The following is a 23,935-nucleotide window of genomic DNA, read 5'->3' on the forward strand; positions in this document are numbered from 1 at the left end:
TATGGATATCTAAGCTTCGTCGGACACGTAACGTCCAACAACATCAGACACTAGAATATCCTTTACGTAATACAAGCTGGTCGAGAGTTCGAGACTTCTACCATCTTTACTACAGCGTTAGATTTTAGATATGGTTGTTTCGACTTCATGAAATGTTTCCACGTGTCAAGATGTCCTTCAACAAGAAAATAATGGGCCCCATCTTACGTGAACGCAAAAGTCCAAATTACCCCTAACTCTATAAAAGCATCAAATGTGTTTCACGGTTCCGGCCAATTTCAAGTTAAACACACCGTTCTTTTGCTGGAATACTCATTCCACGGTCACCGCTGCAACCAAAAGCAAACATTCCAACAAACAAACAAAATTAGGGTTAGGGTTTGAGAAGATTAAATGGAAATAAATAAAGAAACAAAAATAATGAATTAGCAGAGAGGCTCAGGTTCAGGAGCCATTAATGATCAATCCGAGCTACCAGAGCATTTAAAGATCATAAAAAAAAAAGAAATTCTCGATGTTGAGGCGTAGAAAGGGCTCTGAAATCGAGAAGGATTCGAGTTCTCCTATTGGAAACGAGATTGAAGACAAGAAGAAATTAAAGGAGAATGAATCGAAGAAGACAAAAGAGAAGAAGAAATGGTCTTGTATCGATAGTTGTTGTTGGTTAATTGGTTTCATCTGTTCGATGTGGTGGTTTTTGTTGTTTCTTTATAATGCGATGCCAGCTTCGTTTCCTCAATATGTGACCGAAGCGATTACAGGGCCATTGCCTGATCCACCTGGAGTGAAATTGCAGAAAGAGGGATTGACGGCTAAGCATCCGGTCGTGTTTGTTCCTGGGATCGTTACAGGTGGGCTCGAGCTTTGGGAGGGGCACAATTGTGCTGATGGATTGTTCAGAAAGCGATTATGGGGCGGTACATTTGGAGAAGTTTATAAAAGGTATCACCTTTTCGAATTTTTTTCGATAGTAGTATTAGTTAAGAAAGTTTATGTTGTTTTGCATTCCATTAGTGTAATATTGGGATTATTTCCATTCTTTGGTTTAATGATTTTTATATGATTGGATGTCGAATTGTAGAGTTTTGAGGGTGACATGTGAAAGTAGTGTTGTAGTTGATTCTTGGTGGGTAAAGTTAAGCATATATCTATTTTGGGTTATAAGAGCAACTCCAATGGCAATGCTTTATTTTCCTCTCTCAATTTATTTTTTGAAACAATAAAGTGAAAAAAATGCTTTATTTTGCAAGTGCCTCTCCAATGCTTTGTCTAAAAAAAATTCCATTGATATGCTTTGGATGGTAATTTGGGGAAAAAAAATTCAAAAGACATTTTTTCTAACCCAAAAGACACTTTTATATTTTGAAATATATTAAATCCAATGCCAAATCAGACATAGGATCTAACTTATTTTGTATTTAAGACAACTTCTAGCACATGTTTTTGGGCACGATTTTCGGTGACTATGCCAAAATTTGGCTTTGTTACCATCAAATAGCATGCCATTGGAAATGCTCTAAAGAAATAAAAGTGGTTCCGATACCAGTTTGAGTCCTAACATCCTTGCTAGATACCATATATCCTTACCTTGTTATTGAAAGAGATTGATACCTTTCCCCAGGTTTTTAAAACAGTCCCTAGATCTCCTCAACCCTTATCAAGTCTCTTTGAATAACAGTCCCTATGTCTATAGTTCTTTCAATCATTTTTTTTTCTTTTTTCAGATAGATCTATCTTATCATAGAGACTTGATAAGGGTTGAGGAGATCTAGGGACTGTTTAAAAAAATAAAATAAAGATCACGTTGTAAGTTTAAAACCATAAAGAATCCTTGATCTTGGAATAATCATATAGCATTTAAACTTCTATAGAATTATGTTTTCACAAGTGGAAAAGTTTGGCTTAGATGAAAAAGGAAGTCCTTGGGAGGAACTAGATTTTTTTGTTTAACTAAGTCGTTAAACAAGATTTTGGGGACTAAGAGAGTGCCTAGTAAATGGAGTATGATGGTACTTATTTATAAAAACAAGGAGATGGGAAAAATCATATGTATAATTGGTGGATAAAACTTATGTGGCACAACATGAAATCATAGGAGAGAGTGATGGTTAGGCTTGTACATTGAAGACCAATGGCGACACTAGTGAGAAGGTCTTGAATGGTAAAAGGAAAACTGACAAAGCCAAGGATTGGTTTGCTAAGAAAAGATTGGAAAACACATGCCTTGATAAAGATGGAAATCTGGGGACGTTTGAATGGCAGACTAGGATTCATGCTGCCAATACCATTATTTGTGTACACTATAAGGCATACTACTTTTGGTGGGTGAGGTCATGTTTGCAAAGTAGGTTTAGATCAACCACTTGAGCTAGGAACTTGAGTGTAAAGTTTTCCATCTACATGCAGTCGTGCATTTCAATCTAACCATTAGTTGCCTTTTTGATGCTTGTAGAGAAAATTTCATTATTGACAAAATTGTATATCTTTGAGATTGTTGAGGAAAATGTTTCTATCTTTTTATGGTTATTTGGCTTCAGCATACTAGTTCAGGTAGAGTAACGATCGAAATAAATTAGTCCTCATTTAGGCAAAGCTGCACGGCCTGTAACTCTGATCTTTAGTCCTCCTTTTATACTTGTGGAGTTAAACAGTGCTGATTGAGATCAGTTGTCATACCACAGCTCTAACCATACTAGTTTCTTTTATGTTTTCATAGTTTCCAACTTGGTAAGTTGTTAAAGTCTTTGAATGGTAATGTTGCAGACTTGGGATCGTAACCTCACCTTCACCCGTATATCTATCCTCCACCCTCGCTCCCCCCCCCCCACCCCAAAAAAAAAAAAAACCCACAACACACATGCACAAAAAAAAACCCTGTTATGTTTCTTACCTAATCCAAGATTCTGAGTTGATATTATCTACGTAACAAGGACGCCACCATTTCCCCCCTCCCCTTTTGTTGCTGTTAACAAGTATCGGCAGTACCACACATGTTTTTGCTATTGGTATTTTGGTTTTTTTCTCTATTGGTGTAAAATATCGAGCAATTTTAGAGGTGTCTTCTTTGAGGACCTCCTTATTAGATGGGATTTGGTTTGTAAAAGTTATTGTTATACTTGTTGTGTGTTTCTTTTGGAGGGTTTTTCCTCCTCTTCTTAATAAAGAGCTTTATTTATAAATAAAAAATAGAAATTATGCAAGTCATCTACACATATATCCTGACATATATGGCATTGTGACCCTTTATTTGAATGAATTTTCCGGAAAAGAAATATTTCTAAAAGGGAGCTGGTGTGACATACATGCATTATGAAGTTGTTAAACACACCTATGATTGTTTGATAGTCTTTGCCCTTACAAGAGTACTTAAATATGTTAAGTTATCCAGGGGGATCTTTGTTGTATGAAAATGTTCATTTTACTTTTCACATAGTTCTTTTCCTCATTTTATTTAAAAAAGGAAACATCTTGAGTTAAATATAATAAATGTCATAAACATAAGAAGGGACATGTCTACATTTCGGGCTTCTCGAATGCACCTTTGTAAGACACCTCCTATCCTTGTCGAACATCGACATATCTGTTTGTGTCATTGTTATATAGACTAATTAGTATTTTTGTGGAAAGTGATGCAAGACCTAAAATAATCCTGAACGATAAAAAATAAATCTAGACCCAAATAATGACAAAATTTTCGCTGCAACCCATGCCTGTTGTCTTGATTTGCGTCCCGCATCAAAAGGTCTAATTAGGTGTCATTTTTTATCCCCCCCCCCCCCCCCCCCCTTTTGTTTGTTCTCTTATTGATTTGGACATTCTGCAGACCTTTATGCTGGGTTGAACACATGTCACTGGACAATGAAACTGGGCTAGATCCTTCTGGTATAAGAATTAGGTCTGTCACTGGACTTGTGGCAGCAGATTATTTTGCACCTGGCTATTTTGTCTGGGCAGTTCTGATTGCTAATTTGGCACGCATTGGATATGAGGAGAAAACCATGTACATGGCTTCATATGATTGGAGAATCTCATTTCAGAACACTGAGGTAACCATTTGACTTCACACACTTGTTTTCCTAATGGAAGTCTATATGGCATGCCATTGATTTATATTTGTGGAAATCACATTTCCCCTTTGTGTATTTTCACTTCCTTTCAGCATCTCTTCTTCCAACTATAATATTTTATGGATTTCTCTGAAACTGAATTGATCAGGTTCGCGATCAGACCTTAAGCAGGATTAAAAGTAATATAGAACTCATGGTAGCTACAAACGGTGGGAAAAAAGTGGTTGTTATTCCACATTCAATGGGAGCTCTATACTTCTTGCATTTTATGAAATGGGTTGAAGCACCAACTCCAATGGGTGGTGGGGGTGGGTCAGATTGGTGTGCTAAGCATATAAAGGCAATAATGAACATTGGTGGACCATTCTTAGGAGTTCCAAAAGCTGTTACAGGACTTTTCTCCTCTGAAGCCAAGGACATTGCCATTGCCAGGTATTTTTGTTTTACTACTAAGCAGTGAATTATAATAGACTTTTTTTATATGATTTGACTTTGTCTTTGCTCTCGGTTCAAAAAATTTCAGTAACCAAAAGCTTTGTCTGGTGTAAATTGCGATTTATCTATGTGTTTAAATGCATAATAGTGCTTAGGACAGTGAGCAAGAGCTGAATTTAAAACTAGAGACGTGGGTAGAGGCACTTCAATGGTATAAAGAGTGAGGTGCAAGTTTCCCGAACAGGCTTTTGTAAATGAACACTAAAATAAAAATAAAATAATAATAGCCTAAATTTAGTAAAAAGAGAAAGCGACTAAATTCTTTTATATAATTAGTGTTTATTTGCGAAGGTTTGCTAGAAAAACATTGATCCGTTTCGTGTAGGGGAAAGAAATGTTTTTACTGATGTTATTTAATCTATAAATGTTACTGCTATTGTTATTATTACCCTCCACATTGCAAGTAAGGTGCAATGACGCGATACATTGAAAAAGGCGTACAAAGTGTGAGGCATCCACAAAAGACATGTCCGGCTAGCCCTAGATTTTTGGGATGAGACTTTCATGATGATGATAATGGTGTATCAGGCCGGAATTGTTACCCCACAGGAGTGGATGTGCCACACTGAACTGTACCTCAATAAGCCTTGTGAAGTCCAATATTCGTGGCAATTATTTAAGTTCATTGAGCCATTCAAGTTTTTTTCCTTGTCAAGATGTGTCATTTGAGGGAGGCATTATTAGAGTAAGCTCGATTATAGGTTGATGCAGATATATTACCTTTTAATGGTTACTTTTTAAGATATGGAACACTCCTTGTAGGATATCATCTTGTCAATCACGTGTTGTTGTTTTTTTGGGGCAAATTGTTTAAAGAATTTAGAGGAGTTTTCTTCGAAGACTTCTTAGATTATGCCCGTTTACAGGTTGATGCAGATATATTACATTTGAAGATATGGAACACTCCTTGTAGGATATCATCATATCAATCATGAGTTATCGTTTTTATGGGGAAAATTGTTTAAAGAATTTAGAGGAGTCTTCTTTAAAGATTTTTAGTGGGATGGGATTGGGTTTGTAATTTAGTTCCGTCATAGTCTTCTTGCTTGGGTCTTGTTTTGTGGTTTCTTGTCCCTTGTTTGTGGGCTGGCCTTCTCGACTGCCCTCCTTTGTTTCTATAATAAATTTTACTAATAGTAAAAAGAGAGAAAGAGGAAGACCAAAAAGTTCATTCTTAATTTCAAATTTCTTATATACTGGTTGGATTTGCTTTCACTCTTGTCATGCAGCATTACTAGTGTTTTTGTCCCAGATTCGCACAACCTCCAACCAACATCCTTGTTAAGCCACAAATTCCTATTTTTTGACTACTGAGTAGTTCTTTGTAGTCAAAGTTTTTCCCTTTTCATGAAATATGTAAATTTTACTTTTAGAATTTGACACTATTGCATCATCAAGGCCTTATCCCAAGAATTGGGATCGACTAAGCCTTACCATTATTTTTTTTTGTTTTTTGATAAGTAAGCCGTACTGTTGTTTCTCAGCAGGAACCCTTTTGGTCCCATGAATAACATCATACGAATAATACATTTTTAGTGGTCAACAAGGTAGGTGGAGCAAGGTTCAAAAAGGAAAAGATCTTGAACTAACAAAATCAAGGTTCAAAAGCAGGAGTGGCATCCTTGGTAGAAAGTTTAGGACATTAAGCGTGAAAAAAGTGCAAGTATTACATTATATAAAAGATCGGTGCAACATTGGGGACTATGTCGCTCCATTTGCAAGACATTTGAACTTATTCTTTTGATCACCTGCTAAGTTTTCACCAGACACTGTTTGCATCAAATATTCAGAAGTAAAGTGATGCATATTTCTGCTCCCCCCCCTCCTTCCCACCGTGTGGTGAGATTGGACAAATGTTGTCCATTTATTTCCCAAATGCTTATTCAAAATAAGAATTTATTTTGATCTGTGGCACATTTAGAGACTAGGCTCTCATTACTACATTTTGTATCTTTAGACAGTGGTTGCATTATTCTAGTTTGATACGATGCTTCATAATTGGCATGCATTTGTGTACGATCCAATTTACAAAGTAAAAAATCTTTAATTTTATTTGGCAATTGATTTCTTGTCCAGTCTCTATGAATCTCAGGGCTTGTGAAGAGGTTTATTAAAGCAGTACAAAACAGTCCATTGCCATAAGTGCAGTAGAAATTGGGGCATATCTGTTACGAACTGGTCTGATTTTCCATTATATATATTTTTTCTTTTGTTGAACCTCAGTCTGTCCTGGTTCCTTTTTTTTCCTGATTAGCGATTGTCCTTGTTGGTTTCTAAAGCATCATGATTTCTTTGATTTTTTGTTCTGTTTCCATAATTCCAAAGTCTAGCAATCTTAACAACTTCATTTTCATTTGTAGAGATGTCAATTATGTAATTAATGCCCTTTCTTTGACCAAGTAGGCACTTGTTCCTCTAGATATAGTTAACAATTCGCTATCACCAACTAAATGCTTCATTTGTTTGTTGAGTTCTTGAATGAAATGCTTCCTCTTATACAGGGCAATTGCACCAGGTGTTCTGGACATGGATTTATTTCGTTTTCAAACTTTACAACATGTAATGCGGATGACACGCACATGGGATTCAACCATGTCTATGATACCTAAAGGCGGAGACACTATTTGGGGTGGTCTCGATTGGTCACCAGAAGAAGGTTATGACTGTAATCCAAAAAAGTATAGAAACAATGATACTCATGGAACAGGCAGCAATGGGATAGAGAGTTTGGATTCTCATACAAAAGGTGTGAATTATGGAAGAATTATATCATTTGGAAAAGATGTTGCAGAGGCACATTCATCCAAGATTGAGAGGATGGGTTTTAGGGTAATTTGACTGGACTTGCTCTTCTTTATTAAACAAAATTTTATTAGAAAAAATAATGATAAATCTGCTCATCTATTTCATAAGAAACAATTCCGTTGAAAGCTCTTGAAACTACTTTGATTGCGAATTATCTTATTTTTGTCTATGATTGACTTTTTGGTTTGTTTTAATAACACATGTTTTCTTTGATTTGTTTCTTGTTGTTCAAATTTTATTTCAGAATTTTATTCTGTTTTATTTTTATAGTTATTTGAGATTTTTCAGATTTCTTCATTGTTTTAATAAACATTTATTATTTATGAATGAATTTATATGATTAATTTGCATATTAGGACTATGATTTAGAAATGTATATTTTTTACTGGGTAACTCCATTGTTACTCACCCTACCAATCATCCTTTCAAGATGTTTCGGTGATCGTTGATAGGTTTGTGCATTGTGAGCATCGCTAGATAGAGTAGGTCGGTTTGTATAAAGAGAGTAGGTAAGTATATTTTTGGCAATAGGTGCCATCATTTCTTTCTGTTATATATAAATAAAGGGTGTTATGTGGAAGAATTTTTGCCTTTGTTTATTTATTGTAGTTCTTTTTTGCTTTTGTTTATGTATTGTATTTGGTTATGCTTCCGCTGCAGTATATTGTACTATTGTGGGTAATTTAGTCTTACCCCCCTGTAAAATTGGCGAAATTAGTGATACCCCCTGTGAAATGCAAGATGAGGTCTGCCCCCTTGAACTTTGTTGAGTTGGTCATACCGTTAACAGGAACATTTCTTTGTTAACATAGAACGTGAAATGATTGTAATACCCTCATTTTAGTGAAATGACCAAAATATTGTTTGTGTAAAATTATCTCATTGAAACATTAGTTCGAAACCCTAACAGAGATTGACGAAAGAGGGTAATACGATCTTCCATTTGCATCCCAATCTCATCGTTTTCCATCGTAATCGCATCGTTTTGAAGGTATCCTTCGACTTAGTCTCAATTTTGCATCGTAATCCCATTGTTTTTAGACACTTGCACAACTAGGAGTCCTGCAAAGCAGGGTAACCCAAGGTCAGTCTTTGACCCAGCTGAAACAATGACAATGAAACGAAGAAGAAAATGAAACTAGTGTTACCCCTCCCGGGTGCTGCAACGCCAAAAAAAATCATTTTTTCCCTTTATTCTTTCCACAAAAATTAATCATTGAGGTATAAAATGTTCGAATGATCTCACCTGAGAGTTCAAACCTCCACCCATTGCACGAAATATACGATCTTCAACTTGAACATCCAACCCTAAACCCAAAAATAGAGTTTGAAGTCGTTAATATTAGGGATTCAATGTAATGGGTAGTGAAGAACAAGAAATCGATTAGAAAAACAAACCCTAATATTAACGAGATTGAATGGGTAGTGAGATTTAAGCACAAACCCTAGTTACGTCTTCGTTTACTTAAAGAAGATGAAGTTAGAGATTTGGAATGAAACGAAACGTCTAAATTGGTTTAATCCAACGATTTAGATCGTTTTTATTTTATTTGTTTGATTTTAAAAGAATGGCGTTAGAGGGGTGTTTTGGGTATTCAATTATTTGCACGTTAACTGAATAGTTTCTATTAACAATTTGACCAAGTCAACAAAGGTCAAGGGGGGGCAGACCTCATCTTGCATTTCGGGGGTTGGGGGTGGGGGGGGGGGATGGGTAAGACTAAATTACCCTATTATTGTCAGAAATCATTGTATAATATGTGTTTATCATTGTATGGAAAATGTCTCACCTCGAGATTCTAATACTGAATAATGACGGTTAGCAACCTAAAACTCACATAAGGTCTGTGAAATAGACAATGAAAACTCAACAATACCCTCTTAGAGGTTCAAGTTACTGCATGCTTAGGTAAGTCATTTTCCTTGCCATTCATCTCTCTGTCAATATGTGCACCCCGAATGATGTTTGCTTGAGAACTGGAGATTGTATTTCAAAACAAATAGTTCACTAGCTTCCTATATTATTGTTAGTTTCATACTAGTTATAAAATTGCAGATGGAAGAAAAATATTCCCTTTAGATTTTGGTTGGGATACCTTTCTTGGGGAAACAAACCGTCTTCCAATCAAGTAAATGAAATTTGGTGCTCTCTTAACTTTCTATAAAAAGCTTCTTATCAAAAATTTTATTGGCTTAATTACAAACTTATGTAGAAATGAGAGGCTAGAAAAAAAAAGTGGAATGAAGTATACTGAAATGGTAGTGTGATGGGAAACTATCTACCCCGAGTTCATTACTGCAAATGTGTGACCGGGCTTGGAAATACACATTTTTGAATTTTTTTCAAGCACTCAAACGCTGTTCTAGGTTGATGTTATCCATTGAGTGATGATGCCCACTGCTTAATTCCTCATTCTATTTAGCACTTTTATGTAGCTATTGTTAGACAAGATCGAGCTTGGTGTGGGATAGATAGAAAGGCACAGGACAGGATGTTTTCTGCTTCATAAATCCAAACTTCTTTCCAGTTGTACTAGAAGCCTTCCCTTCGAAGACACTGCATTGGTATAATCATCATAGAACACAACACCCATCTGAGTTTATTCAATGACTTGTTTGAGAACTGTCTTGGTATTTTATTAAAAGAATATAAATAAATGAGAGTAAAGTATGGGCAATACCACAATACCAAGTAGTTGGAAATGATTAAATAAATACAAATAGTTGGTGGAATGAGAACTTCTTTAGCCCTTTAAGACAGTAAGAAGTGAAGGAGTATTTACTATTATTAACTCGTTATGCGGTCCCTTTAAACTACAAAGTCGAGGGGCATAAACATAAAGAAAACCTCTACATTTGAATCAAGTATGAACTGTTGTGTCTTTATGTCTATTCAAACAAATATTGAATTGTTTGGTCTAAGTCAATTTAAACTGAATGGTAATTGATTGAAACATGAGGTGTATCATTCAGGTTAACTTGACCGAGCTTCCAGTGTAATAGGCATGAGTGAATTGTTGTGCATGATGTAATTACTGGGTGGAGTCATGACACTTTCCTTCCACAAAATTTTGAACTTCATATGTATTTAGTTGTTGAAACCAAGATATTATCGCCTGCACATCATATAAAAAATCCTGATGAGTACTTATCCCACTCCTTTCATACAGAACTTTGTTACATTTTTGTGAAAAGGAATAAAACCTGACATGTATTTCGAAATGCGCAGGGTGCTGTTAAGGGTAATAACCTTGCAAATTCATCTTGTGATGATGTATGGACGGAGTACCATGACATGGGATTTGGGGGTATCAAAGCTGTAGCAGACTATAAAGCTTACACAGCTGGATCAATTTTGGATCTGCTTAATTTTGTTGCTCCAAAGATGATGAAACGTGGAGGTGCCCATTTTTCTTATGGGATCGCTGATAATTTGGATGACCCTGAGTACAAACACTACAAATATTGGTCAAACCCATTAGAAACAAAGTAAGAATCTAGACATTTGTAGTTCTGTTTTTTTCTTCTTCTAATCAATTTTGGTGTGGAACAATGTTCCCTTTTTCTTTTTGAGAGCTTCTATTGCCACACCAACTTTTGCTAACGCCACCCAAGATATGTGCTAATTCTTTGGTGATTTACATATGAATTGGGGTGGCATTAGCAAAAGTTGGTGTGTCAATAGAATCTCTCTCTCTCTCTCTCTCTCTCTCTCTCTCTCTCTCTCTCTCTCTCTTTTCCTTTTTAGACAATATTACTAATAGTGTATGAACCTTAATCACTTAAGGTGGTTTTCTTTTAAGGAAAAGCATTGGATTTCACCACGCAAGGGTGGTTTAATCATTTCACAACAATAAAAAAGTTGGAAAATTTTCGGGCAACTCTACTCCGAGATTTTCCGGGGTAAAATAGGTCCAGTCAATTTTTTCAGTACTCGTAAATGGGCTAAATCCAAACATGACATTTCATTAAAGATGTAGGGAAAATATATTTATAAACCATTTTCAGTATAGAGTATATAATTTCTTCGAGATGTGCAGAGATAAACAGGAGAGCACCATGATTCTTATTAGTTGTGTAGCTGAGGTCAAGCCATAGGTCCGTTTCAGTGCAAGCTCTGTCTTCGCAAGCGGTGGCCGATAGGCCCTTTGAAATGAGTATCCTCTCCGGCCCTGATGGAACTACACTATAAAGAAATAGGCTGAAAAGCTGTAGTGCGTTACTTGCGAACGGAGACTGAAAAGCCGTAATGCACTTGTAGCAAGCGTAGTCCCCTTAATCACAACTAAGAGAACAAACAGAAGTACATCTAAGCGATCCACGAGGATGATATTATGAACAATTAGGAACTTGGGGTGCCAATAGTTGTTTATCATTCACTTATTTTCTTTTTATTTAATTGGGGTGTAATAAGTAAAAGTTGGGGTGCCAATTGCAGTTCTCTTACTTTATTTGGTAGTTGGTTGAAGTCCATTAATTTGGAAAATTGAATTTTCCATTGTTGTTACTTCCTTTGATGGAATGGAATTTGTTTGCAGATTACCGAGTGCTCCTGGCATGGAAATTTATTCAATGTATGGAGTCGGAATCCCCACCGAAAGAGCATATGTGTACAAGTTAAGCCCCACTGCTGAATGCTACATTCCATTTCAGATTGATACCTCAGCTGAGGGTGGAAATGAGGGGAGCTGTCTGAAAGGTGGAGTCTTTTCAGTTGATGGAGACGAGACTGTGCCTGTTCTAAGTGCAGGTTTCATGTGTGCAAAAGCTTGGCGTGGTAAAACGAGGTTCAATCCTTCAGGTATCCAAACTTATATTAGGGAGTATGATCATGCCCCTCCAGGAAATCTTTTGGAGGGCCGGGGCACTCAGAGTGGCGCTCATGTTGACATAATGGGAAACTTTGCATTAATCGAGGATGTTATAAGAGTAGCAGCCGGGGCTACAGGAGAAGACTTGGGTGGTGATCAAGTTTACTCTGATATCTTCAAGTGGTCTGAAAAGATCAATTTGCAGCTTTAGTTTCAGCTGGTAATTTCCAAAGTTGCTCATAAAAAAAAAGGTAATTTCCAAAGTTGGTTGATTTTATCTATAAGATGATTATGTTAACCAACCAACTACTCCAAAAGACCAATCTGTTGGATAGGGGGAGAACTATGAATATAAGAGGGTCACGAGCTTAACTTGGATACGAGGCACCCAAGAGTGGAGGAAAATATACACTCAACACTCCCCCTCACCCATAAGGGTGGAAATAATCAAACCCGTGACCTATACGAACCTAGCATTCTAATACCATGTTAACCAACCAATTACTCCAAAAGACTAATCTGTTGGAGAGGGGGAGAACTATGAATATAAGAGGGTCATGGGGCTTAATTGGGGTATGACACAGTCTAGAGTGGAGGAAAATATACGATGACTGGTATCTATTAGACCATCACTTACAATGCCAAATTATTGCACTTAGGGCTTAAAACGGGTCGGCTTCGGGCCAGATATGAGTGTGTCCATATCCATATCCGAATTTTTTTTATCTGGATTCATATCCGAATTCGACTCGGATCATACTAGCTAAGACCATATTTGAACCATTTTATTTTCATTAAAACCATATCCGGATTCGATCCAACCGAATTAATTGATTCGGGTCGGATAATGTCAAACTGTTTAAGGTTCTTTCAAATAAAATAGTTAAAATGTGACTAAATAGTGACTTGAACTAAAGACCTCTCCATTTTGAAGAGAGGCCTTCACCACTACACTCAACCACTGTTGGTTGATAAAAGATGACTTAAAAAATATAAAAATACAACTTTCAAAGTAATATATCATTCTGATCTTGACGGATATAGGGATGGATCTGTATCAAACCCGGATCCGATTTGGGTCAAGAGACATCAACCCATATCCGAACCATATTTTAATTCAGGTATACTTGATGAAACCAAATCCGCTAAATTTGGATTTGGATTACTTGGATTTCAAATAAAATTTGTACCATTTTAAGCCCTAATTGCATTGGTCTCTTCTATTTGTTATAAGCTTACAATTCATTCCATTAGTGTATTAGGCAACCTTTGTTAGACTTCTTTACCAATTGTGTAAAATTTTGTTTATTTCAAGGGAAAATTACTTTAAGGGCCCTCGTGGAAGGGTTTCTTTCTAAATAGTCCCTAAGCTTTGCGCGGTAGCTTGATAGGACATTTAGTAAATTTGTTCTTTCTTAATGGTCCCTCGTTACTGGTGAACTCACTGCTTTTTTATTTTTTATCGAGTTCACCACTTTTTATTACTGACGAACTCGACTCTTTTTTATTTAGTGTCAAGTTCACTATTTTTACTGTCTAGTTCACCACTTTTTAAATAAAAAGTGGTGAACTCAACACTGGTAAATATCTCTTTCTGCTACACTTCATTGTCATTAGATTGCTTTGTTGGCCTCAATTTTGACTAATTTAGCGTTCAATTGTGGCCAATCATCTAAAGAAGGAAACACTGGAAATTTACTTACTCATACATGGTTACTGTGTTGAGTTCTGAGGATTGAAAACTCAAAGTTACTCACCAATGGCATTTTAACCTTCATTTTCTATTCAGTGGAATTTTTATTACAATGTGCCAAATTTTCTTCCTGTGTCAAGAACTCACACGTCACACCTTGTCTTATTTGAGCGTTTTCATTGATATCCACTGATTACCCGAATCCTTTTTACATTGGATCATTTTCTGCATGGCTTGCTTCTAGTGTAGCTAGTTACCTTAGTCTTACCAGTATGGCATTTTTCCAGGGTATGGTTGTTGAATTCCGACATGGGTACGAAGAAATAGGACTCTAGGAAACAATTTAGAACAAAGTAATTCTCTTCAGGGTATTTTAGAAATACCCCCTGTTAAATTGGTGATATTATGTTTACCCCTTGCAAAATGCAAGATTAGGCTTACCCCCCGTTGACTGTAAGTCAACTTTTCGTTTTCTTGATGATTTAACAGTGAAATTTTGATTTTATTCAAAATGCCCTTCAATTACTTTCATTGCTAAATCAAATTTTATTTTATTTTATTTTTTTTGTGCGGAGGGTGGGGATCAAAATTTCACTTTTAAATCATCAAGAAAAAAACATACTTGACTTACGGTCAAGGGGTGTAAACCTAATCTAGCATCTGGCAAGGGGGTAAAACTAATATCACCAATTTAACAAGGGGTGTTTCTAAAATACCCTTGTTTTTATATTATAGTAAGAACAAAAATGGATTGTGTGATGACATATATTTAAAACTATATTTGCAACGAAGGAAATTTATGTCGATGAGGGTGGAGGTTATTATCTTGCATAGATATCAATCATTATCTTGCAATTAGAACAGAAAAGCCTAAATTAAAAGTGGAACTGTGGCACTAGAATCTGGAGTGCTGGAATTCAACATGTCAGATACTTCACCTTTTTATAAGAGTTCATGCTGCATGGCCCATAACTCAATTGGATGGTGCAGCGACTCGTGATTGCAAGTTCACAGCTGTCCTGGATATATACTCCTGATCATCCCTCCACTAAGGACAACATAGACTATATGTCTGTATATAAATTTTATCTTTTTTCTTGTTCAAATTTTTTCTTTTTGATAGATAAAGATAAGTTTATTAGAAAAAGAGGATAAAAAAAGGGTGGTCCAGGTGACCATACCAGAAAGAAAGAACCTAAAAAAAGAAAACCCCCACAACAAGTGCTAACCTGTAAACAAGTTACAAACCCTTTCTCATCTAACAATAAAATCTCCCAAAAGGATCCCTTTGAACTCCACGAAGAGTTTGCTCAATATAGTTCTCTGAAAGGGTAATTTTTTGGCCTCTACAATTTTGATATGTTGTACATTGGAGTTATTTTACCTACTTAATTTCCCATTTCAAACTTCTTCGCCATTGTCTTGTCAGGGCCAACTCCAAATGCCTCCTGGCATTGTTGTTGATTCTTACTTATCCTACTTTTGTGAATCCCCTTAACTCAAAGTTGAAGCTATAATTTAATCCTTGTCAGTGCAGGATCCGAAACATGGAGCATGGCAGAGGGGGACATTATTGTGGTGATTTTTCATGTTCTCAATGTGCATCTTGAACTGGATAGAAGAACCAAATCCTCTGGCAATCAGCTCTCATCTGCTTTGGATATTGTACTTCAATCAGCATTATGGCTATGAATATGGGGTAATCACAGGTTCTGGATTCGAGAACTCGGATCTAATGTTGTACTTCGATTTTGCTCGTTAGTATGGTTTTTAGTTACAATTATCTTTTTCCCGATCATACTAACAGTTCATTAATTATTCCTGTGGTTAATAATGTTTAATATAATTAAATTAAAATTCTACGTTGTACATTACCTGTTCAATGCACTTGTTACTTTATGCAGTGATGTTGTTGCATTTATTTAGAGTGATAATCTACTGTCTTCAATCTCATTAAACCAGAACATCTATTGATGACATTGCTATATGCATGGTGAACATATTGGAGGGTTGAATCTAGGATGGTTGCACTAAATTTCTTCTAAACCAGATGACTGCTACTTACAGGAGCATTTTTTTTTTGTTTGGATATCTTTATTCATACATTTCTGATCATTCAAATCAGGTGGTTTTTGTTTTTTTTACTTTTGATATATTTATACTTATTTGCTTTGGTGGGATAGGGTTAGTAGTCAGTAGGTGGAGTTGGTTTTAGGCCCTGTTTGGTTTGTTGAGGGCTTTCTGTTCTAAGAATCACAGAAGCCGGAGTATTGGGGGCAAAAGCAGTGAAAGGGTGGATGCACAAATTAGTGTTTGGTGACTATATCTAGGAGGCACTTTATGAAATGGTTTCTTTGACATTTGGTTATTATATTAAAAGTTTTTGCTTTTTTGTTCATTAATTTGTATCATATATTATTTTGTGAGTGTTTTAGTTAGGAGTTGTCATAATCTGACTACCCCACATGGCATACTCAATCGACTACCTGACGTGACAAGTTCAGGAACCGTAGATCTGTGCTCCTTGGGACACGGTTCCCTCGAGATACTCTTTTTATGGGGAAGTACAGCCATGTATCCTGAGGAGTGCATATCTATGGTTTCCGAACTTGTCACGTCAAGGTAATTGATTGAGTTTGCCACGTGGGGAAGTCAGATAATCAGGATTCTTTAGTTATTAACTAAAGATAACAAGGGCATTTTGGTTTTAAAATGTTGTAATGTTAAGTTCTGTCATATTCTTACAAAAACAAGTGTTGGAAGTAGAAAGTTGGTCTGTACAGCTTCTTGCTTTTGGTTATTTTGCGAAAAGCAGAATACTCAGCTTTCCCAAACCATAAATATATTTTGAGAAGTGCTTTTCAACACTAGATGTGCTCTTCAAGCTCAAACACAAATATAGGTTCTCTGGCCTTCTTTTCCATTGGTGTAAACTTTGTACTGAATTCAGAGGGGGTTTTCTTTAAGGATTTTATTTTTCGTTAGGATTCCTTATGTGAGGGTTAGGTACTTTTGCTGTTTTTTTTTCCTTTCGGTTGGTCACCTCGACCGATTGTCGTATATTCTTGCTTTTCTTATTCTCTTTTTGAATAAATTTATATTTATCATTAAAAAAAAAAAGCCCAAACACAAATGGGTATTTAGCACTGCTCGAATCTAGAAGAAGAAAACTGGCCTTATCAGGTTTAGTTCTGGTTTCAACTTGAGTATTTCTTTGAATCATTTTTGTAAGAATTACGATTGGAACTTAGTTGTTTCAATGATGGTATTTAGAATATTGTGGAAGAAATTTTATTGAGAATTCTTGGATGATAATTACACAAATCCTAGTAGGATATTTATAAATATTACATCAGCCAAGATATAAAAGATAAGTCTAATATAAAAATCTTAATTAACATAAATAACTCTTAATATTTAAATTTAATAAGCTCTAACAGCTATGAGATGTTTGGTGAAATCGACTAAAAACAGTTTGTAGGTGTAGATGGAAGAGAGATGTATATTCAATTTCGACCCATAAAATCAGTGCCACATAACTTTAAACCAGGAGCCAAACATGTCCCATAAAATTAGTTTGTGAGGAGAGATGTATATTTAGTTTGAAGTACCTTCCTAGGTCAAATGATCAAACAATCTCAGCCATCAAACTCTCATGGATAATGGTGTTGAATGATCCTACAATCCAAAAGAACCATGAAACATTCTCTTTTAGTGATTTCTAGAGAGTGGATTGGAACATTTTTCATTACCCATCCATGGGCCAATCATTGATCCATATTGAACTAGTACTCAAATCGGATAGGATTTTGGTGTGTGGGCCGGAACTGTCAATGGATTGTATCAGACCCAAAATCTAATCCATTTCCATTCTATAACTTCAGATTTTGGATTGAGGATTTAGTTTGCAATAAGGATCCAATTTGATATCATGTAAGATTGATTTTGGATCAATCATCCCCCAATTCCATAGGGGCTGAATTCAATAAAATAAATGTGAGAAAGTGTAGAAATCAATTTTGTGATAAATCGACTTCGATTACAATTTCATCATTCAATCCACAAAATAATAAAAAGAACATTAAAAAAAAAAAAAAAAAAAATAGAGAAGACAATAATTTTTTACGTGGTTTAGCAAACATGCTTACTTCCACGGATTCGGAAAGTTGTTTTACTATAAATCTCATGATTACATGGTTTCCTCTTCCTATTCTTCTACCTTTTCTCCCCCTTTTTACAAAGGCCTCAAGGCCTTTAAATAGAAAAATCCTAAAAAGAGTCTTAATCCTAATTAAGTTACAATTGACCACATTGTCTTTTATCCAAATTAATAATTACATAAAAATGGGAAGAATTCTCTTAAATTGAGATTCTTTCATTATAAGATAGAGTTATTTTTAAATGATGCTATATGTCTGTCCTGAGATGCATGTTGATGGTACGAATGAATGATCCGGATGAGAGATGATTTTATCTCTCCACAGAAAGTGTGTAAATTATTTTAGTAATTTTTAAAAATATATGGCGTTTATTCAAATTCGAACCAATTATAATTTTTTTAATCAGTAAACATGTTTCTAATAAGTTCAGTAACTCGGTATTGACAGGATTTGAAACTAGATCTTTGATATCATCACCCAAAGATTTTACCAACTAAGCTAGGTGACATCTTACCCGAACCAATTGTTCATGGATTGAATTTGAATTATAATATTGAGATCTGATAAAATATGTACTAATGCTCGTTGAAACCATATTGGGTTCAATCCTGGATTGGTCCCAATCAACCCAATCCAAACTTGAACCGACCCATTAACAACCTATGCAAGGTCCATCAAGAGGTGAGATGAAATTCATAATCGTCATGGTTTCAAATATCATTGGTATTATTCACCAACGAAACTGATTTACACGATGTCTCAGGCTTTACACCACCTCAAGAGATAAATTAGATGACTTTGGTAATATTTTGAAAATCTCAATCAAGTTAATAAAACTCACTTGAGTAAATTATGATTTTGTATTTTTTATATATTATAAAATAATTATTCTTTATGATTTAAATTAAAAAATTGATCTTATAATCTTCTTTATTTTATAAAAAAAATTTATAATTATTTATATGTGAGGAATAATGATCCCAACCGTTTAAACACAAAATCAAATGGTTCCGAGATATATTTTATTAAATCTCAATTGTTAGATTTTGCTTCTAAACGATTGGGATCATGTGTTCTATTTCACGAGTCAACGGATCCTAACCCATGTTGTAAACCGAGTTAAATGGTTTGTCTCATCCGAGACGGACGACTCGTTCGAGATATCCACTACGTAACAGCGAAGCTCAGAAAACCAGAGCAGCAACAATGGCGATGACAGCTCGAACTGTAACAAGAAACCCTCAAACTCTACCTCTGGTAACCTCCATCTCCTCAATTCTTCAAACCCTAAACCCCCCAAACCCTAATTCTGTCTCTTTTTCTCTCAACCAATTCTCCCCAAATTTAAACCCTTATTTGGTAATCGAAGTCATTAAATCCCAAACTAACCCTCACAATGCTCTCTTCTTCTTTCGATGGGCCTCAAAACCTAACCCTAACCCTAACAACTACTCCCACACTCAACGCTGTTACTCTGCCATGATCGATCTTCTCATCTCTCACAGTTTGTTCTCCACAGCTGTAAATCTTCTCGAAAAATCTAACAATCTCTCCGATTTCATGATTGGTAAGATCATCAAAGCTTATGGAGATCGAGGTGATATCAGAGGAGCTATCCATTGGTTGAATCGTGCAAAGGTGATTGAATCGGGTCGTTGTTTGTTCTCTTATAATGCAATTTTAGGTGTTCTTGTTAGATCGAATCGTATTAATTTAGCTAGGGCTTTGTTTGATCAAGTTCTGAAAGAAGGTTTAGTTAAACCTGATGTTTCGACTTATACTGTAATAATTAAGGGTTTTTGCAAATTGGGTATGATCGAAGATGCAAAGAAGGTGTTCGATGGAATGATTTGTAAGCCAAATTTAATTACGTATAATACCATTATCGCTGGATTATGTAGAAAAGGGCAAATGAAGAGTGCACGAGAGGTTATCGATCGAATTATAGTGAGCAAGGATTGTTTGCCCGATACAGTGACGTACACCACGATGATAGATGGGTATTGTAAAAGGGGTGAATTGACGGAGGCGGAGAAATCTTTGGAGGAAATGGTTAAGTGGAATTGTGAGCCAAATGTGTTGACGTACAATTCGTTGATCAATGGTTTGTGTTTGAATGGGAAGATTGATGAGGCAATGAGAATGATGACGAAGATGAGGTTAAATGGTTTGAAAGACGATGTTACCACTCACACGGCTTTGTTGAAGGGTTTCTGCATTGTGGGGAGATCCGAAGATGCCACAAAACATCTCAAAGAGATGATAAATCTTGGATTGAAGCCTGATGTGAAGGCGTATGGGGTTGTGGTTAATGAGTATTGTAAGCTTGGGAAACCCATCAAGGTATTATCCCTTTTGAATCAAATGAGAATGGGAGGCATCAATCCTAGTGTTTCCAGCTTCAACGCTCTCTTTAGGTTACTTTGTGATTTGGGTGAGCTCAATAGAGCCATTTATGTTCTGACGGAGATGCCAAAATGGGGTTGCTCGCCGAATTTCATATCCTATAGTACAGTGGTTTGTAGCCTTTGTAGAGTTAGAAGTAGGATGAGAGATGTGGAAGAACTTGTCGTTGACATGCTTCGGCGAGGCCATCAGCCGGACACGTCTATGTATAGTGCCATGGTTAAAGGGTACTGCGAGGAAGGTGATGTGGAGATGGCAATGGGCATGTTTCATGACATGATGGAGAAGGGCTTTACAATCAATCTTGAGAGCTTTTTGGTGTTTGCTAAAGAGTTGTGTGGAAAGGGAAAGGTGTCTGAGGTCAAGAAAGTTTTCGAGGAGATGTGTAGGAGATGCCCAGTACTCGATGTGGATAGTTATAGAAGGATAATGAATGAGCATCTATGCGATGTGGGCTGATGCAAATTTTTTGAGACTTGAGATGGAAGCATGGATGATAAGTGTTGGTCTTAAGTCTACCGAATATAAGTGTTGGTCTTAAAGTGTACCGAATATAAGTGTTGGTCTTAAGTGTACTAAATAGAACCATTGATGTAAAGGATTTACTCGACTCACCATGAAGGGTACATAGCAACTCAGCCAAGTTGGTACCAAGTCTACTAAGACTCAAGAATTGGCTGAGCTACACTTCAAAACTAGGTGTATAAGCTTTGCCCAAGATATGATATTGCAAATGCCTAGGAAAGAAACTTCATTCTAAATGAGGAGATGGTTCTAATTTGGGGAAACTAATAGAAGATTTTTTGTGTCGTAGGAGCGTAGGAGCACGACAAGCATCCTTGTCATCAGGACAAGACTTGGGGTATCTTAGAGCCAGGGTCGGTCTAATTTGCTTGAACTTTCCAAGCCAGGGCGGTATGGCTTCTCCTTTAGCTCATAAGTCTATAGTCGACAAGCCAAACTTGTGCAGTATGTAATGTGAAGTAGTACTTTAGATGCCTAAAAATACTTGTCATCATTGATTTATCTTGACTTGAACAAATGCAGACTACTAGGATTTTTGTTTTTTCTTTTGAATCTTCATGAATCTTCATGAATTGACCAAAATGAATCCTCTTCTATGTTGAACTAGTAGTGTTTGTAACTGGTAACTACCAGCAAGGTTTACGAGTTCTCGGTCCTTCTCATAAAAGATTGCCATTGACCTCCAATAGGGGACTCTTGAGTTATAAGCCAAAATGATGGTTGCATGCGCTTTAAACAATAGACGACTAATCACATAAGACACCACATGCTTTGAGAAGTTTGGCAAAGGGGAGGCATTATTGAGACATGCATTGGGCTGTCTCAATAAGCTTATTTCTTGTTTGGACTACGTCAAATGATTGCAATTCGGTTGGTGGTGGTGATTTTCTCATTACAAAAATATATGATATAGTCAAAGATCAGCTTTCACTATATATAAATGACTTCTAAAAGTAAATGTGTATCATATTTTATTTTAAAACTCGTTATTCTGTCAAAATTATCACTAACTTAATCGAGTAATAGATATAAGATTCACATGCAAAATTAAAAAATAAGTACAAAAAGAATTTGAAGATTATTTATTTGAGATTTGTGATTTTTTACGACCTCATATATTCCTTTGACCCTGATGTGGCATGTGTTAGAATTATAGATCTTTTTCCTCAGGATACATAATTATACATTTTCATAAATGTGCAATTGTGTATCTTGAGAAAAAATATTTATGATTCTAACACATACCACATGTCAAGAGAGTGTACGGGACATATGCAAATGGGCTTTTAAAAAAATCATTATTCTTTTATTGGGCACTTGTTAAAGTGCAATAAATACGCTTTGAAAATTGGAATCATTAGTGGTTTGTGGGTTTAAAAAAAAACTTTTTAAAGGCATTTTCGGTGCTAAATTCAATTTTGGAAGTGTATTTATGTCACTCTAATGTGTGCCCTTAGGGCACACGTTAACAAGAGTTCGATAGTTATTAGTTGTCTTGTGGTGTATGGTAGTGTGTTTGCAATCGGGAGTACCGTAAAACGATGTCTTCATGTCTAAGACAAACAAAGTGGATATTTTCGTAATTTTATGCATTGATTTGATGGGTTTAAGCGCGCTAGGTCAATGCGTCAACCAGGCTTGACTGCCGTCTACAGCCTAGTTTTGAAGTGTCAAAGGCTATCATAGTCTCTGTTGTAACAGTAGAGCCATAGAAACCGTAATTTGCGTAAAGATTATTGCCCTTCGTTCGCTTTAAAATTACAATTTCTACTAAACATCCCCAATCAATTCTAAAGGGTATAAAATGGGCCGGATTTGACCCAAGATCTGAGTGAAAATTGAATATAACGGGTCTGGATCCATGGAGTAAATCAAATTTGAAAAATGGGTCAAAATATAATTTAACATCCCCTATAAAAAAAATTCAAGGATTTTTTATATTTTTCATTGGCCATTAAGAGGAAATCAAGGTCTATGGGCATACGTCAAGGTTACTCAAATATTCTCCAATTCATGTAAAAGAAAATAATTCTTTCAATTGTTCGAAGTGATTCATTCAGGTCAAGTTTTTTTTTTTCCCCATCTATAGGTAATTAATCTCTTAAGTAGGACCATAATTACAATGTTTGAATTCGATATATTTCTGATGGGGCTTTAATTCAGTTAGTTTGACTACATTTAAAAAAAGTCGGTAAAATTTCGAAGGTTATAAAAAAATATTTTATTGAATTTTTTACCAAAACTTATCATCTTCAATCTCTCAATAAATCTGATCTCCTTTTTAATGTTTGAATGTTGGAAAAACCTAAAATTTTGGAGGTGAAGAGTAAAAAATATTATCATATTCCATGATGGATTAAGGATTCGTCGATTAATTTGTTAATTCATTGAACTAATCTATTAACCCCTAATTAGGAAAATTTTATGATTTTTTTGAAAAATTTGAAGAATTTTGTGACTATGAATAGGACTGGCAATAGTTCGGGTGTGGGTTGGACGAAGTATATATCCATATTCGTATTCAATTCATACCTAAATTTTAAGTTGATATTCGAGTCAGAGATATATACCTCAATCATTGTGACGAGAATGAAAAAAAAATCATAATTTTGAGTTATATGTATACCTCATTATCGATTTACCATTTTAAATTGAAATAAAGGGATGTTTTGTTCGGGTATTATCCATATTTATATATTGAATTCTTGATTTTAAAATAAATTTGGATCCAATAATTACAATAATTTTATCAAAATCTTTAATCTATTAAAAAAAAGAGTTGTTATTACCACACCAAGTTTTACTAATGTCAAACCAATTCCTAAGAATTGCACACAGTTGGTGAGGCGTTAGTGACAGTTGGTGCGGCAATAGTAGTTCTCTATAACCCTGAATAATATGGGTCGGATTAATTGGGTAATAACCCATTGCCGACATTAGAAGAGGGGTATTTTCGAAATTAGACAAAACTCT

General features: G+C 35.6%; 2 protein-coding genes across 3 annotated transcripts; both read left to right on the forward strand.

The window, feature by feature from the left end:
* The first annotated feature begins 256 nt into the window (after nucleotides 1-256).
* On the forward strand, nucleotides 257-15,778 carry LOC147410422 (phospholipid:diacylglycerol acyltransferase 1-like). Of its 2 annotated transcripts, none has more exons than XM_086435282.1 (7): nucleotides 257-942; nucleotides 3,824-4,046; nucleotides 4,216-4,499; nucleotides 7,064-7,391; nucleotides 10,597-10,856; nucleotides 11,906-12,429; nucleotides 15,404-15,778. In XM_086435282.1, the coding sequence occupies exons 1-6, from the start codon at nucleotides 515-517 to the stop codon at nucleotides 12,387-12,389; spliced, it is 2,007 nt and encodes a 668-aa protein (XP_086291408.1). In that variant the 5' UTR covers nucleotides 257-514; the 3' UTR covers nucleotides 12,390-12,429; nucleotides 15,404-15,778. The 2 variants fall into 2 exon arrangements, with proteins under 2 accessions (XP_086291408.1, XP_086291400.1); XM_086435274.1 differs by having other exon boundaries at nucleotides 15,409-15,778.
* Nucleotides 15,779-19,081: 3,303 nt separating this feature from the next.
* LOC147410423 (uncharacterized) lies at nucleotides 19,082-22,086 on the forward strand. Its single transcript, XM_086435294.1, has 2 exons — nucleotides 19,082-21,136; nucleotides 21,252-22,086. The coding sequence occupies exon 1, from the start codon at nucleotides 19,238-19,240 to the stop codon at nucleotides 20,894-20,896; it is 1,659 nt and encodes a 552-aa protein (XP_086291420.1). The 5' UTR covers nucleotides 19,082-19,237; the 3' UTR covers nucleotides 20,897-21,136; nucleotides 21,252-22,086.
* Nucleotides 22,087-23,935: the final 1,849 nt, after the last annotated feature.

The sequence above is a fragment of the Akebia trifoliata genome, chromosome 1, assembly GCF_017979445.1.
Source record: "Akebia trifoliata isolate Shusen 1 chromosome 1, ASM1797944v1, whole genome shotgun sequence".
NCBI lineage: Eukaryota > Viridiplantae > Streptophyta > Magnoliopsida > Ranunculales > Lardizabalaceae > Akebia > Akebia trifoliata.

Coding starts and splice junctions, on each gene's coding strand:
- LOC147410423 (XM_086435294.1), top strand. CDS start 19,238: ATGGCGATGACAGCTCGAACTGTAACAAGAAACCCTCAAACTCTACCT.
- LOC147410422 (XM_086435282.1), top strand. CDS start 515: ATGTTGAGGCGTAGAAAGGGCTCTGAAATCGAGAAGGATTCGAGTTCT. Junction 943..3,823: donor TTTGGAGAAGTTTATAAAAG/GTATCACCTTTT, acceptor GACATTCTGCAG/ACCTTTATGCTGGGTTGAAC. Junction 10,857..11,905: donor TCAAACCCATTAGAAACAAA/GTAAGAATCTAG, acceptor ATTTGTTTGCAG/ATTACCGAGTGCTCCTGGCA.